This window comes from Mesitornis unicolor, unplaced genomic scaffold (assembly GCF_000695765.1).
Source record: "Mesitornis unicolor isolate BGI_N332 unplaced genomic scaffold, ASM69576v1 scaffold8683, whole genome shotgun sequence".
NCBI classification, from domain to species: domain Eukaryota; kingdom Metazoa; phylum Chordata; class Aves; order Mesitornithiformes; family Mesitornithidae; genus Mesitornis; species Mesitornis unicolor.
In genome coordinates, this window is record NW_010176671.1 from 1,624 (window position 1) to 17,402 (window position 15,779).

The following is a 15,779-nucleotide window of genomic DNA, read 5'->3' on the forward strand; positions in this document are numbered from 1 at the left end:
AGGATGGTGTCATAACTCCTGACTCAAACCACTGAGGGATGGGCAATTGTCCAGAAACAGCTCCAGCCCTCCTGCCTGCAGCCCAATGGGACTGAAGAGTGTCTTTGACGCAGCACACAGACCTCTCTGGGGAAGCCATGGGCCCTGAGTGTGTAAGGAAAATCTCCCCATGAGCCTCTTTATCCATGAAGAGTATCCATGGATGGGTTGTTGCACTGAGTGGCTGGTAAGGATGTAGGGCTTTTCCTTTGGGCAGATTTGCTGAGGGTTCTGTGTCTGCTTCCCATCAGTAACTCATCTCTGCTCTCTGCCAGGCTGTGACACACGGCCCAACCTGCAGTTAGGGGGTGCTCAGGGGTCTTGAGGATGCTCCGAACCAAGACTTCTTCCTGGAAAAGCAAGCCAGATGAGGTCTCCCTTGGCTGGAAGCACTAGGCTATCCATCTGTCTGCCAAAAAAGTGGTCATTGTTCCCTTTGGTGGAGCAACTTGGAGACCAGAGCTCAGCCTAGCAGGACATTGATGCCCTTGTTTGCTCTGCAGTATTTGCCAGGGGATATTTGCTCTGCCGTGTGTGGGTGGAGGTAAACCAGAGCAAGGCTAGGGCTCCTCACCACCTCCCTGCCCCAGAGGCCTTGCCCCACTTTTCGGTGGCAGCGTGGCAAGCTCCAGGCACCCTGACCTGCATGGAGCGGGTGGGGAAACTTGGATCCTAAATGTGCCAAGCTCTTTATCACCTTGGGAGAGGTCCTGAGCTCCTGGTACAGGCCAACGTGCGATGTTGGAGAGGCAGTGCCAGCCAATGCTGTTCTGCTCAGGACCAAACAGGATCCTAGCATGGGATGGTATTGAAAAAGGCTCATTTCCCAAAGTGTGACTTCGATACATGACTATTTTGCTTTTGCTTTACACCAGCCAACCAAACCCACCTCACAGCTCCAGGGCCCAGCTGCAGCCTGTTAAAGTACATGCAGACCTCTCTCTGCTGGGCAGCCTCCCTTCCAAAAAGGATACCAGCTTACCCATTAGCCAGAGATCTGGAAATGTAATGGATTTTCCTTCTTTACCCCTGCCCTGGAGGAGTCCTGCACGCACAGGTTTGCAGTGTGAGGCAGAGTCAGGCAGATTGGGCTGTTAAGATAGCATGGGGAGAAACAAGAGGGTAGAGGAGCCTTACTTGGGAAGTCCTAGGTCTTTATCCCCTGGGAAGGACAATGTTCTCCCTCCTCCTCCCAGCTATGCTCTTCATCTCACCTAATCTTCTTATCCTGCTCTGATTTTAATCTGGCTTTATAAAGACATTCAGGAAAGCCCTATAGTGTATGTTATGCTTAGTATTTTCTTAGACATGAGAAAATCCACATTGCAATGAACACCTGGGTGATGGAAAAAGCTAGAGCTCACACCTTACTAGACACCAGACAAGCCACCAGCTATTGCCCAGAGAAGGTTTTACACTGCAGCCATGGGGATATTTCCATATCTGCTAGGTGGAGAACTGAGCAATACCACAGAATAATTCCTCCAGTGCCCCAGACCACTTGCAGACAGCGTCTCAATGCAGATAAACTCAACACTGACAGAAGACCAGACATGACCTGCATAGATGAAGTTTCTCAGGATGGGGATGAAGTGACAGGACCAAGGCTGCACGGGAAAGCAGTGGCAAGGACTCAAAACTACAGTCTGGGTTTTTCTGTATGAGAATTGGAAAGACCATTTCAGTGGTCTTTGAAAAGACCGGTTGACACCTAGGGAAGAAATTAAAGGACTATCTTGGTTATTATGCACGTTACATATCATTAAGTCCCCCTTTTAATCGTTGTCTTGGCCATTCAGAGAGTTCATACTCTGTTTATGGCAGAAATTGCCTAGTATCTTGTAAAACACCTTGCATAGCCTGATGCCTACATAAAATAAACATTGTACTCTTCTTGGGTAGCTTCAGCGGGTTCTTGTGACTGAGCTGTTTGTGTAAGTGATAGGGTCCCTTCTGCAGATCGCTTGAGAATCACAAACTGAGTGTGAGAACGTGGATCACTTTTACCACCTTTCTGCTGCTCTGAGACTCACCTGTGAGCTTCTGGCTGGAGCTCAGCCATGGTGAAAAGACACATCTTAGGCTGTCAGCTGGGTGTGGGGGTGAAGGGGCTCTTACAGAGCTTGCTGGGGCTACTGGAAATGTCTTCTGGGCTGAAGGCCACAGTGCAGAGGAAGCACAGCTTACAGTCTCTGTTTTTTTCTCCCTGGGCTTGGTCACGTGTTGCTATTGGCCATAAAAATATCCATTTCCTTTCTAAATTGAGCTACAACACTTGACTCTTTGGCCTTGGGTGATAATGCAAGACACAAGTGCATAGCAGAAACCCTGTAACTCCTCTTCCTGGTTTGTTCCAGCACAACTGATCCAGAGTTTTCAGTTCAATAAAATACTTACAGCCAAGGCATGAAATATCTTTCATCTGTATTTCTTTGCAGTGTGTCATCTCATTAATAGAAATCTCCTAGTTCTGCATGGAGTTTCTGGTAAATGTGAAAGACCAAGCTGTAGTTCAAGTAGGGGGAAAAACTGTTTCCTCAACTCCAGTGAAATTATTGAATAAGTGACTAATAAGTCTTTTTTGTTTAAAACAGGCTTTATATAGCTACAGCACATTCAGCTTGTCCCTTGGAACCATGAAACAAGTGGACCTACAAATGCTGGGTTCACAGGGCCCAGGCATCAGGTTATGAAGATGGAGATGGGTGGATGAGATTTCCTGAAGGCTCGATGAAGAGATCTGCCTCACCAAGTCCAGGCTCTGGCATCACGGCTGCTGCCCAGCTGTCCATGTGGAGTTGAAGGATGACTTCTGATGGCTCACAGAAATGCTTGGGAGGAAACTTCATCTCCTTCCACAAGGAGCAAAGCTGCCCGTGGGTGTGCTGTGGAAAGCAGTTGCAGATCAGATGCGTTATGGGTGGGATAAGTAAAAAGGCACCAGAGGCTGCTTCACCTCCAGATTTGGACATTTTAGGGATGGGAGAATCCCACTTCCTGAGCACAAGTGTTTAATGCTCTTAGAGGCGTGCAGGTCTCCCATAAACCCCTCTCCACCAGCTCTGTGAAAATGTCCTGGAGACCCTAGGATGTCTCCTCTAGATCTAGGATATCTGAGGCTCTACCATCTCAACCAGTTCCTCCTGTGGCTGGGACACCTTTTTTCTGCTATTGAAGCTTCCTTCCCTCCTGAGGATGCAAGAAATTACATTTTCTAGCTGTACAAACCAGCCATCTCCAGAGACTTTGGCATCCTGTGAACACTAAACCAGTCCCTATGTGCTCTTTCTCCTAGCTGTGGGTCTGCAAAAGAAGGATAAACAGCATCTGAAGCCAGAAAAAGTGCTGTTCACATTGACACGAGCAATGTTGTGTCAGAAGCACCTAGGAAGTGATCCTGTCATCACAGTGGGGGATTTTTGTCTCTTCGCAGGTGACAGACAGGACCATTACAGCACAGAAGATCAAGGCCTTGGGCTGAATGTAGCTGCCAATGGCTCAGTTGTCCCTACAGGTTTGTTATGAATCTTCCCACTCCCTTTTCCTCCTAAGCTCTCTTGCAGCAGTGGCATGCACAGATAACTCTGTGCCATGTGTTGGTGTTGGCCAGATATTATTTCTGGCACTCAGGGGCCATCTCTGCTGTTTCTTTCCCATAGAATCCTTGTCACACTATGAAGAGCTCCCTATAAGGACTCAAAATCCGGGGTAGAAAACTGCAGACCAAACACCCCAGAGAGGTGATGCTCGGCATCATAAGCTGTCCACCTGGGTCACAGTCTGGTGCTGTGGTTCTACCATCCTTTCAGTATGCCATCTGTGTCTCCACTTCCCAACCCAGTGCAATTTCTGATGGGAGACCATCCTGCAGCCTCATCTGGACGTTCCCATTGGAGCTGTGGGTCAGAGATGCACCAGAGAGCAGGGAAAGGGCACCTGAACCCTCCTGCTGCTGGGCATAGAGCGGGACCTGCTGTGGGGCTGGCACGATGCACCAATGCTGCATCAGGAGCTTGTGCAGTGTAGGGTTCAGCAAAGCAGGCAGGGTATTTTTTATTTTTGAGGTATTTTAATATATATGTTCTTTTAACTCCTTCCCACAAGATTAGCAGGGAAGGAGGGACATCTCGTGGCCACACCACGAACATCCCTCCTGCCTCCGGGCTCCAGGGCCACCTCTGCGTCCTGGCCATCCCCCTTCTCACCCGGCTACCACCCCGGCATCACCCCGAGCTGCCTGGGGAGCCCCACGGCCTCTCCCCTTCTGCTCCATGGGCTGGGGGTGGGCATGGGAAGCACAGGCGCCCACTCTCATGCTAATACCCAAATAAAAGATGGGAAACGGTAGTATTCAGTTCTTTATTATTGACTTGGGACAGAGAGGCGGCACCATCTGGAGAGATTGCTCCAAAGCTTGGTGGCCTGGCATGGCCCAAGAAGGTGCACCCTGCCCATGGCACGAAGGAGGCTGTAGTATTGCCAGCAGCTGCATCAGGGCAGTAGGAGAGATTATACACCCCATTATACCACCACCCCAGCCACAGTCTCCTCTTCTTGGGGTTGCTTTTGCAGGGCTGAAGGGCTTTTCTTTCTCCAGGGGAGTCACAAAGGAGTCTGCTGTCCTTCGTGGCAGAGGTGATGCCTGTGAAGAGGGTACAGACCTCTTGGTGGGGAAGGAGCTGTGCCAGCTCTCAGCCCCTTCTTTAGTCTCCACGATAACCACAGAGCTGGCAGCATCCACCTCCCTCACGCCCCTCCTCATTCCCCATCTCCAAATGCATCCTGGTGGCACGCAGGAGAAAGGGAAAAGCCTGAAACGAGCCATCGCCGGACTGTGCGAGGTGATGGCGTTCCTCCAGCTCTGTCCCCAGGCACTGGTGGGACCGTGGTTTACTGCTGAGGCTCTGGCTCGTACTGCTTCTCCGTGGCAGTGTAAAAGTCCTCGAGGACCGACTGCAGGTACTCGAAGGTCGGGCGCTCCTCAGGCTTGTTTCGCCAGCATTTCAGGATGATGTTGTAGAGTTCGCCAGGGCACAAGTCTGGGCAGGGCATGCGGTAGCCCCGCTCCAGGTTGCGAATCACCTCGGGGTTGGTCATTCCTGGAGGGAAATACAGCCCAACAGGAGTTATTCAACATCCTCAAAGGAAGATCAGTGCTCCCCACAGCTCATAAAATCATAGCATCACAGAATCATTTGGTTGGAAAGGACCTTTAAGATCTTTGAGTCCAACTATAACCTCTCCACCATTAAACCATGTTTCTAAGCACCTAAGCTACATATTTTTTAAACCCCTCCAAGGACGGTGACTCCACCACTTCCCTGGGGAACCCGTTCCAGTGCCTGATAACCCTTTCAGTAAATAATTTTTTCCTCATATCCAATCTAAACCTCCCTTGGCACAACTTGAGGCCATTTGCTCTTGTCCTATCACTTGTTACTTGGAGAAGCGACCTGCCCCCCGTCGCTACCCCCTCCTTTCAGGTAGTTATAGAGAGCGATAAGGTCTCCCCTCAGTCTCATTTTCTCAAGACAGAACACCCCCAGCTCCCTCAGCCGCTCCCCATCATTCTTGTGCTTCAGAACCCTCCCCAGCTTTGTTGCCCTTCTCTGGCCATGCTCCAGCCCCTCAATGTCCTTCTGGGAGTAAGGGGCCCAAAACTGAACCCAGTATTCAAAGTGCAGCCTCACCAGTGCTGAGTAGATCCAGACAGGGCTGGAGGGACATGAGGGACCGTGATGCTGGGCCATATCTGGGAACCATCCCTTCTTCAGTGTTGTGCTCCCCCTTCCACATCTCTGCCCCCTTTCTGACTCTCCTCTACACGTTTTTCCTAGCACAGGCATAACTGAGGCTCATGGGAGCCTAGCAGAGGAAACCCAGCATGAAGAGTCAGGGATGTGTGTCTGTGCACACATAAAATCGTAGAAACATTAAGGCTAGAAAAGACCTCTAAGATCATCATGTCCAACCATCAACCCAACACCACCATGCCCACTAAAGCACGCCCACACTTGGGCCCTTGTCTCCAAGCATAAAGCAGCAGTAGATGCTTTGAAGCTGATGCCCTCTCATCCTATATTCACAGCGTACCTGGGTAAGGGATCCTGCCATAGGTTATGATTTCTGTCAGGAGGATCCCAAAGGACCACACGTCAGACTTGATGGTGAAAACTCCAAAGTTAATGGCCTCCGGTGCTGTCCATTTAATTGGGAATTTGGCACCTGTTCGGAGGAAGCAAAGGTAAATAGCACATGAAGGTATAGCATCTCCCTCTGCTCCCACAGGCAAGGGCAAGCGGCTCCCCAAAACTGAGCCTTGGGTCCTGCAGGCTGTTGACTGCATAAGGGGGCTGTGATGGGGATGTGGAGCTACTGAGATAAGGCCAAAGGAAGGTGATCGCTGTCTATCTACTGCGTTTATTAAAAGATCATTTCTACCTGACATCTCTTTGTCTTTCTTGACTCTTTCTCCCGTGCAATCAAGGCTATTTGATTTTAAAATACTTTTCACATGTATATGCTTATAAACATCCATAGATACTGATACACGGAGGTCAAACAATGAAAAAAACATAATGCATTAGTTAACTGATAATATGCCTATTGAAAAAGTCTAGGTAAATTATTTTAATGATGAAGTTAGAGGTATCTGCAGTCTTATAACACCTTTGCACCTCCTGTGTCTACTGCAGCCCTTTGACATCACATGGCTCTCATGAGAGACCCACGGCTCTTCAGGTACTGACCTACAGTGGGCAATCAGTGGGTTTCTGTAGACCAAACTACATGTTTGTGCTATTCAACCCCAATGCCTTGGGTAGCTTTATTTACAACAGTGACAGCATTTTATCCTGTATGAAATCACTGACAGGAAGGGGTCTGTTTTCGGCAAAAGTACATAAGCAACACAGCAAATACAAATTATCTAGTTGTTAAAGCTGCATACGTATATTAAAACCGAAAGAAAGGTCCATTTTATTTTGTCCACCAAGATCTTGTTTTGCACGCTGCAGGCAGCAATGACCATAAGCTTGCAATTTCATTTTAGCTAAGGCCAAAAAACCCCACCAAAACCCCAAAACACCTTGATAAATAGGAACTGAATGTGTTAAAGACTGCAGAGGAAACCACATTTTTATTTGTATATATCCTTTCAGGACTGAAAACCTAAACACAGTATGTGAAATAGGTGCCTTTCTTCTTGCACAACATACTCTGACAAGTAGACTGACGAGGCTTGGAAAGGCAGTCTATGAAGTGAGAATTGTTCAAAGTAGATAGAGGGGCAGTTGTTATTTCAGATTAAAGCTGGCTGGAAAATGCTGATAGGAACTACTTTGCACTGGAAACGTAGCTCCCTTGGGTATGTTAACAGAATTATATTAATCTCATCGAAACTTCTCTTAAGGATAAAAATCTTTAAAAATTGCAAGATTCTCACAGTATCGCTTCATTAAATTACATTGGTGAGCTTTTATTACTTCAAGATAGTTTTACATGTTGAAATGGGCATAATTTGTACCAGAAAGTATTTTGGGAATAGCAAATGGAAAGAAAAGGTTCCTATCTCATAAGAGAGGAAGAAAATCTATTCAATTGAGTATTCTTCATAGGGAATTTTAGCTTCATCCCAACTGTAAAGAAAGGATGGATTTCCAAACTTTAAAAATCTTCTGGTAAGTGCCACTTTTGCCATAAAATTGTTTAATTTCTTTTTTTTCCCCTGCTTGTTTCCCTGATGTTCTAAAAAGACTCTTTGAAATCTGAATGACATGATCTAAGAATTGACCTCAAGTAGAGAGAAAATACTGCCACCAGAGGAATTCGACTTAACCCTGTGGTCAAAGGGCTGTAGATGGACTTCTGCACCAACCAAACCAGTTGCGACCTTTCATGGCCATGCTGCTCTGCACCATTTCAGACCATTTCAGCCTAAGCAAGCAGCTTGGTTTTGCAGGTGGAGTCATAAGGAAATTTCACGTTAACATGGGGAATATTGTGTTTTGTATGCCTTTAAAAAAATAAAATTAGGAGTTTTTCTGTTTTGCTTTAAATGTTCAAGGTAATCTGTTACCATGAAAAACGCCTGCTGAGCTACAAACCCTCTCTCATGTTTTGTAAGGTATCCCTCTGTTATGGAATGGATTGGATTTGCCTGGAAACTGCTGTTAGGTCCAGGTTTATGGCTCCAGGTCCCTTCTGCAGCCCCGCAGCATGCAGTGGCTGAATTACATGGCTATTTCCTTCACTTCAGACTGGCTCACCATGAACATATAGGCATGGGCAGCAGGTTTCATTAGCAGAGGTCAAATTCCTCCTGTAGCACAACCTGAGATTCGGCAGGACTCTCCCAAACAGAGCTAAAAGACTCTTTTTTTTTTTTACTTCTGCAAACCTCACTTGCTTTTTATTGTCCCCAAGTGCTGCTGACTCTTCTGAGACCCCATTTTTGGCTTTCAATAACAGCAGCAATGGGGGCTCTGATCTCACACCATCAGCCGTGGTGCCCTGTGCCTGGTCTTGGATGCCCCATATTTTGGCACACCTGCAAGGACTAGGGATAAGGGAAATGCGTTGGTGCGGCAATGCTGGGGACGACACCCACCTTCTTGTGCCAAGTATTCGTCTTCGATGATCCTGGCCAGGCCAAAATCAGCAATTTTGCAGCAGAGCGTTTCTGAGACGAGGATGTTGGCAGCTCTCAAGTCTCGGTGGATGGAGTTCATGCGTTCAATGTACGCCATTCCCTCTGCCACCTAGGAGAGGAGGAAGAGTCCATCTTCATCAGTCACCTCCCCATGACAACAAGCTAGACCACCTGCACCTTATCCACATTTACAAAAGCACAGCATGCATATAGGGTTGCTCACATGGCTCCACGTGCATGGACATACGTACATGCTCCATGGATGGATAGATGGAGAGTCACATAGAAATACAAGTAAACAGATAAATACATACATAAATAGATATTGCCAATGCATGTGTGCATGTGTGCAGCCCTACCAGCATGCAACCGGCCACCAAAAGCTTTAAGCAGCCAAGTCAAGCAGCACAGAAGCACCACTCTCTGTTTTGCACAGAAATTACAGCCATGAGTCACGTCTGCATCCAAAAGCAGAAAGTTGAAGCAAACCTGAAGCCAGATCACTGGATTTCCAGTTTCTGCCACAAGACTCTCCTCTCTAGTTGGGATTTTAATTACAAACAGTCCAGATTATATATGTGAATTAAAAAAACCAAACGAAAAGAAAACAAAAAAAACCTTAAAGAGCTCATCCATCCCTCAATCACAGTAGCAAAGTCCAGATTTAGGAGGACAACTAGATGTTCTGCAACAACTTGTTATCCCTTATTGGTCTGCTTTGGGGTGAGGAGGAAATCTCTCTGCAATAAGACTGAGATTGGAGTTTTCTTGTACTAAATTCAGCTAGGACCCAGGACACAGTGCACTTCTCCTCCAGTACCTACAGGACTCCAGTACCTACATAAGATTCAGATATCAGTAGAAATACGACTGGGATAGAGAGTATGTCCCTGGACAAATCCCTTGTCCTCAGCATGTGCTGCCTTATTCATCCACCTCCAAACTTTAGGATGTTCTTGCTCCCAAGATCATCTTTCACTGTTGAAAAGCCCTGGGGAGGTGCCTGGTGTGTGACGAGCCCCTATATATGACAACAGTGATCTTTTATTGCTGGGAGATAGAGAAAAAAGATACTGCAACATTGCTCTAGAGTCTCAGATTTGGGTTAGGCATTTATCAGGAGGGTGAGTGGATGCGCACAACCCCTCGTAATGGTGAGTACCTATTAAAGCTTTCATGCGCCTGCGGGCGAGGGCAGAGCAATTTTCCACTCCATACAGATTCACATCAGCATCTCGGCTTACATGTGGTTTCAAACAGGATACTAACACATACTTTCCAATGCTGCATTTCTAACCTGTGTCAACACCCCTTCAGCGCAAGTGCTGTTTTGCTGCAGTGGAAAATGGAAGAATTGATGTCATTTCCTGTCCTGATGTTAATGAGATAGTACCCAGCGACGGGCCCGTTCCAGCCCAACGTGCTTTCGAGTGTGTACCCTCGAGACTGACCACAGCATCGACTGCATCGGCCCAGAGCTTTCTAATTTTAACGCCGGTAGACACTATAGGATCCAAAATTGCGCTCGAGAGGTTTGGGCGCCTTTTGGGCCGTGATGCCTGCCCTTTTTCTCCTCCTCCTCCTCCCAGAGCTGCCCAGGGAGTGTTTGATTCCCTGCCCTGGGGAGGTGGTGCTGGCATGGGAGGGGGAGAAATGAAAGCCATCCTTCTGATTGATATCCATGCCTTGAGAGCTGGCCAAAATCCTTCCTACCTCACATTCTGTGGGTGTCTTCTGAGGGTTATTACATTGCTGGGGTGCATGAGTTTGGTCTCCACTCAACTGTCCTGGTCCTGGAAGCAATGCACAGTGCAGGATGCTCCAAACTGTGTGGAGGGATGCAAGAAGGGTGTGCAGGGTGGGTGCATGCTTCCAGGTGCCCATGGAGAGGTGACATCCATGTGCTCAACCCCAGTGATGGTGCCCACTGTGGGGACTATTTGACCACGAGCTTCTGGCCAGCTCAGCTCATGCCATGCCACCACACCTAAACCTTCGATCCTGAGCTCAGAGAACAGTTCGGGTGCATGAGGTTGTCCTGGGATTTCCTGCAATCAATACATTGTCAAACCTATACCACCCCATGCCTGAGACAGAGACGACCATTGACCTCTCCCCATACACCTGCTTCATTATTCTACACACTCAGTGCAAATTATAATATTGTGTTAAATAAATGCATGAGTACTCATAGCTCATGTCCCTGCCTCAAACCTGGATATAATATTGACCAATGGCGTTGCTATGGAGCTGCTTGGTTCACCCCTGTGACCGTAGCTGATTGCACATTGAGGTGGCGACGGCACTTTCCCCTTCCATAGAAATATAGGAAGCCAATTTCTGGGGTAATGCTCCCACCAAACCCAAAGGGTCTGTAATATGGGTGAATTTGGACCATTCTGCTTACCATCAGGAATTTAAAATAAATGAGAGAGAAGGAATGAAAGAGTGAAAAAGGGAGGAAGGGAGGGAAGTGGGGAGGTGAAGAGAGAAGGAGAGAAGGAAGGAAGGAAGAAATTAAGAGAAAGATGCTAAAAAGGGAGGCTGCATTTGGCACTGTAACTTCTCACAGTTATAAATATAAATCATCAGATAAGGAAGATTTATCAGTAGTGAAGAGAGAAGGCACAGAAACACATCCCTCTACACCCTTCAAGGGGCACAGAGTAAAATAAAAATGACAGATGAAGACATTGCTTCAAAGTATTTGAATAGTTTCATCCTGACTAATGTAAGAAAGAAAATCTTTCACTACCATACAACATTTGCTCAAATATTAAAATGCTTCAGTTTTTAATACATTATAAAATTACTCAATATGATGACTGATACTCTGATTACACATTGTTTGCTCAAGCTCTCTTTGACCCAGAGAATCTGAGTGATCTTATGGGTAAATCCCAGACCTGCACATCAAAATAACTATATTCAGCCATCACACTGACACTTCATGTCTCTTTTCCAGTATTTCCAAAATTAGCCTAGCTCTGGTCTGGATGAGCCAAACTCCATCAGCAGCTGACTAGGACCAAAGTGGAGTGATTTTGCCAATCTCATCCTTCATGTTCAACTTTTTGCTAAGATGCTGACACTCTGCATCTCAGTTTCCCTAACTTTGACCTGTTTGAGTTTAGATGCACTTCTGGACTAAAATGTTAGGGTGAAGCTGCAATTACTAACATTTACAGCCTGAGAATGCTTTGAGGGAAATAAGCATACAAAGGCAAATTTTTGTTCTCCTAAGGAGCAATATTCCCAGATTTCAGGGTCAGAATATCCTTTATGCTTAATCATCAAGAGGAATGAACTGCTGGAAGTCAGCAAGTCTCTACATTGAAAACCTCTTTGTTAAGCTTTATCTTCCTTTTGGTAAAAAAGAGAAACAAACTTAGCTCCCGCTCAGCAAGCCAAAAAAAACCTGAAAATAAAACAATGAAAATAAACCCAAAACCCAGAAAGCAAGCCCCAGTTCTCCAGCACTGCACCAAGTTCCCCAGAGGCTGTCCTAAGGACAGCAGAGCATCGCTGAGCAACACGCACACCAACACAAGAGAACTGAGAGAGAAATCCTAAAAAAGCACACCAGGAGGTGCTGTTTTTCTCCATGAAGCCAAAGCTCTGACAGACTTTAGACTTGCAAGAATTTCACTGACACGATAACAAATCATGGTCCTGAGTCAGTTTCCCAAAGGCTGTTCACTAACCTGAGCAGACATATCGATGAGTTTGGGGAGATTCAGTTGGCTTCCTTCTTCTGTCTTCAAGTAATCCAGCAAACACCCTGCAAAAGAGGAGGGACTGCTGTCACTCTTCCAAATAAGCCTGTGCATTTGCTTTCTCCTGATGCTTGTCTGACTAGACACCACAAATCTGCCTGCATCCTAGAGAAAACCTGAGGAATCACAGTGGGTGTCCACTGGAGCATCTTTTATTACGAAAGTTCCCAAACGCAGTCCATTTTTCCCCTCTATTTTGCACAGACCTTTTGCAAACTGGAGAAAACCTGAGGAACCACAATGGGTGTCCACTGAGGCATCTTCTATTAAGAAAGTTCCCAAACGCAGCCCATTTTGCCCCTCTATTTTGCACAGACCTTTTGCAAACTTCTGGCCATACTTCACTCAAAGCCTTATAGAGAAAAGAGGCAAAAGAAAGGACAATTTCAACATGAGGGGAGGAAAAATCTGAAACAAACTTCCAATAGGAATAGTGGAAAGGAGAACTTTGAATACTCTTCAAATGGAGCATCACCATCTTGTGAAGTAGCTTATGAAATAGGTAGCCACAAGAAGCAGGATTTCATTGCCCAGAAAGTCCTTTCTAATACTAGAAACAAACTTGTAGATCACTTAGTCCTTCTGCATACAGATTTGATACAATGCGCCCTTCCCCACTCCATTTATGACAGGAGTACCAGCAGGCCTGTTGACCTGATTTTGCAGAAACACAACGAAAAAGCTCTATGAGGCTTCTTACCATTGGCCATGTACTCTGTCACTATGTAGATTGGCTGCTTCGTGACTACTGCATATAGCCGGACCAGTTTGTTATGCTGGAGCCTCTTCATCAAGTTTGCCTCTGCCAAGAAGGCATCAGGATCCATGCTGCCCTCCTTCATGGTCTTCACAGCCACCTTGATGTTGTTCTTGTAGTAGCCTGTGGTGAGATAATGATGCATTGAGGAATTTTGGCCTCTCTATGGGCTGTGCAATAAGGAGAAGAAGAGTTTGTTGATCAGGGAACAGAAAACCGCAGCAACAGCTTTCAGTCTCCCAACAAGAAACAAATGGACAATCTCAGTGCTGTGGGTTCTGAGCAACCAACAGGTGTAACATTAGAAGGAAGAGAAACAGCATAACTGTCAATCCATGTGGCTTCGTTAGGGATCATCCCTGCTCTGGGTGGTGGGCACCTATGCCATGAGCCTGTCCTCACGCAGTCCTCCCAGCCCTGCAAGACTCTTTCTGGGTGAAAACCCCTGGCCCTCTCACCAGCTGGGTTCTCAGATAACCCAAATGCCATCAAGAAAGCCAGGATGCTGTAGCCATGATGTTAACTCAGTCTGGTCCTGTCCACAATCTCAATTACCAAGTCAACAGGTGACCACAAAGAAGACAGGAAAGGAAGCTGAGCTCACCCCACTTCCTCTCCCACGGATTAGCAGTGGGCAGGAAAGAGTAGGGGTTTCAAGTCTGGGTTAGAAAGTGGAGCAGGGAAGCAGAAACAGTGGGATAGTGTTACCCAGGTACCCTGCTGTATGTAACCATGATCCTACAACCATGCCCAGGATTCCGAGGAATAACGAGAGCATGTCTCAAGAGGTGAGTACAGAGTTACTTCAACACCTCTCACATGCATCTAGTCTATGAAACGCATGCTCAACCACTGATCTGTGCAAACACAACCTGTCTGGTCCTCCCCAGGTGTATGGCATCTACTGCTGCTTGTGTACCCATAAAAATGTGTACCCATAAAAACGTGTTCATATTTTAGGATCCCCACTCCTAGAGCAGTCTTGTCTCAGGAACAGATAAAACTCAGTCTCCTCTGTTTATATATTTATTTCCTAGCATGAGGGGAATTATACTTACCCATCCATACTTCCCCAAACTGCCCACTGCCGAGTTTCTTCACAAGCTTCAGAGACTCCCGTGGGATTTCCCATTCATCCTGTGCCCAGGGTCTCTGGGGAACCAGGGATATGCAGGCACCTGTGAGCCGCTGGCACAGGCCATCCCCCCTCTCTGTGTGAGGACAAAGCACAGGACAACTCAATGGGATGGGCTGAACTTTCAGCCCCAGAGCTGATCTTCTCCAACATCTACACAAGCCAGGAAAAAGTCAGCCCATGAGAAACCTCCATAACCACAAAAATGTTTCAGCCACAGTGATCAAGGCACCCAGAATGGATCTAATGAAAGGAAAACGCTCAAAGGGAGCCATAGAAGAGAAAATTCTCCTGCACAGCAAGTCCAACCCTAAGCATCCTTCCTGGATGCCCCTTCAGCATTCATCTCTTTCTTGTCTTGATGGGAGAAACTCTCAGAGGGCTGTGGGCAGATGTCACCTTCACAATGCTTTAGAATGAAAGATAGGACATGGATGCTCAAGTTCTGCTGGGAGAAGTACACCTGACCCATGAAGTGATGGTGATGGCTATTAAGCCCATCCTCCCTCTGTCCACATGTCCACCATCTGCTAGGAGACAAATCCATTAGAAAAGGAGAGCAACTTACGGCTGTAATGGTGGATTAGCTCTGGCAGGCTGGAAAAAGTCGTCCTGGGCGAGATGTAATACCCCCCACCATCTAAGGATCGGATCCTGTAGTGTTTGATGATGTCCCCATGAGCAGAGTCGCTGTCTCTCACAGACAGGGAATAGGCACCTGGAGAAAGATCAGAAGAAGGAGCTGTGAGGACAACTGTGTGTCCCTTCTCAGCATTACCCAAGGTCCCCATGTCCCTGTTATCCCCTATAACCCTTGTACCATGGCCAGTGGTTCAGCTGGAAGGTACAGAAGGAGGTACAGAAAGGGGGGTCAGGAGAACTGTCTTGTTCAGCCATAATCTCATGACTATGGCTACATCACATCTAGGTACACATCAGATTCAGGTGCCTTTTGACCTCAAGGGAGCTACTCAGTGATCTACAGCTCCAACCTGCTGTTCTTTCCTTATAATGGGTTTATAATCTAAACCATGGGGTTGGGTTTTTTTGCACATAAAACCATCACTAGATGTTGCTACAGAGCAGCAACTTCCAGCCTATGTCTGTGTAAATTTCAGTGTAGCTTAGCAGTGGGGTTTTTTCCCCTTTTTTCTGGATCTTATTTCAGGAGATCGTTGTTACAAGCCTGCTGGGCTGTGAAAGGTCTAATACATCACAGAGGTCGATAGGCTGCCTTTTTAATGTTTGAAAAGGCAAAGCTATTTATGTTAAAAAGTACGTGTCTGTCACGTAGGATCGTAAGCAGAAGTGGGGCCTTCCACAGTGACTCTGAAACCCTAATCCTGCATGCGAGGGGAAAGTTTGCTGACATACAACACTCACTGGCTGATGTTTCTCCATCGCAGCACCAGTAGTTCCCTA

At 46.8% G+C, this 15,779-nt stretch overlaps 1 protein-coding gene across 1 annotated transcript in view; it reads right to left on the reverse strand.

The window, feature by feature from the left end:
* Positions 1 to 4,861: 4,861 nt before the first annotated feature.
* The window catches only part of LOC104538559 (tyrosine-protein kinase Blk-like), a 26,117-nt gene continuing 15,199 nt past the window's right edge, over positions 4,862 to 15,779 (reverse strand). Inside the window, exons 6-12 of the mRNA XM_010181798.1 lie at positions 14,926 to 15,075; positions 14,281 to 14,433; positions 13,166 to 13,345; positions 12,394 to 12,470; positions 8,648 to 8,798; positions 6,133 to 6,264; positions 4,862 to 5,138 (exon numbers count right to left, since the gene is read on the reverse strand). Of these exons, the coding sequence (XP_010180100.1) occupies positions 4,930 to 5,138; positions 6,133 to 6,264; positions 8,648 to 8,798; positions 12,394 to 12,470; positions 13,166 to 13,345; positions 14,281 to 14,433; positions 14,926 to 15,075 (1,052 nt within the window). The 3' untranslated portion in view covers positions 4,862 to 4,929. The remainder of the gene's footprint in view (positions 5,139 to 6,132; positions 6,265 to 8,647; positions 8,799 to 12,393; positions 12,471 to 13,165; positions 13,346 to 14,280; positions 14,434 to 14,925; positions 15,076 to 15,779) is intronic.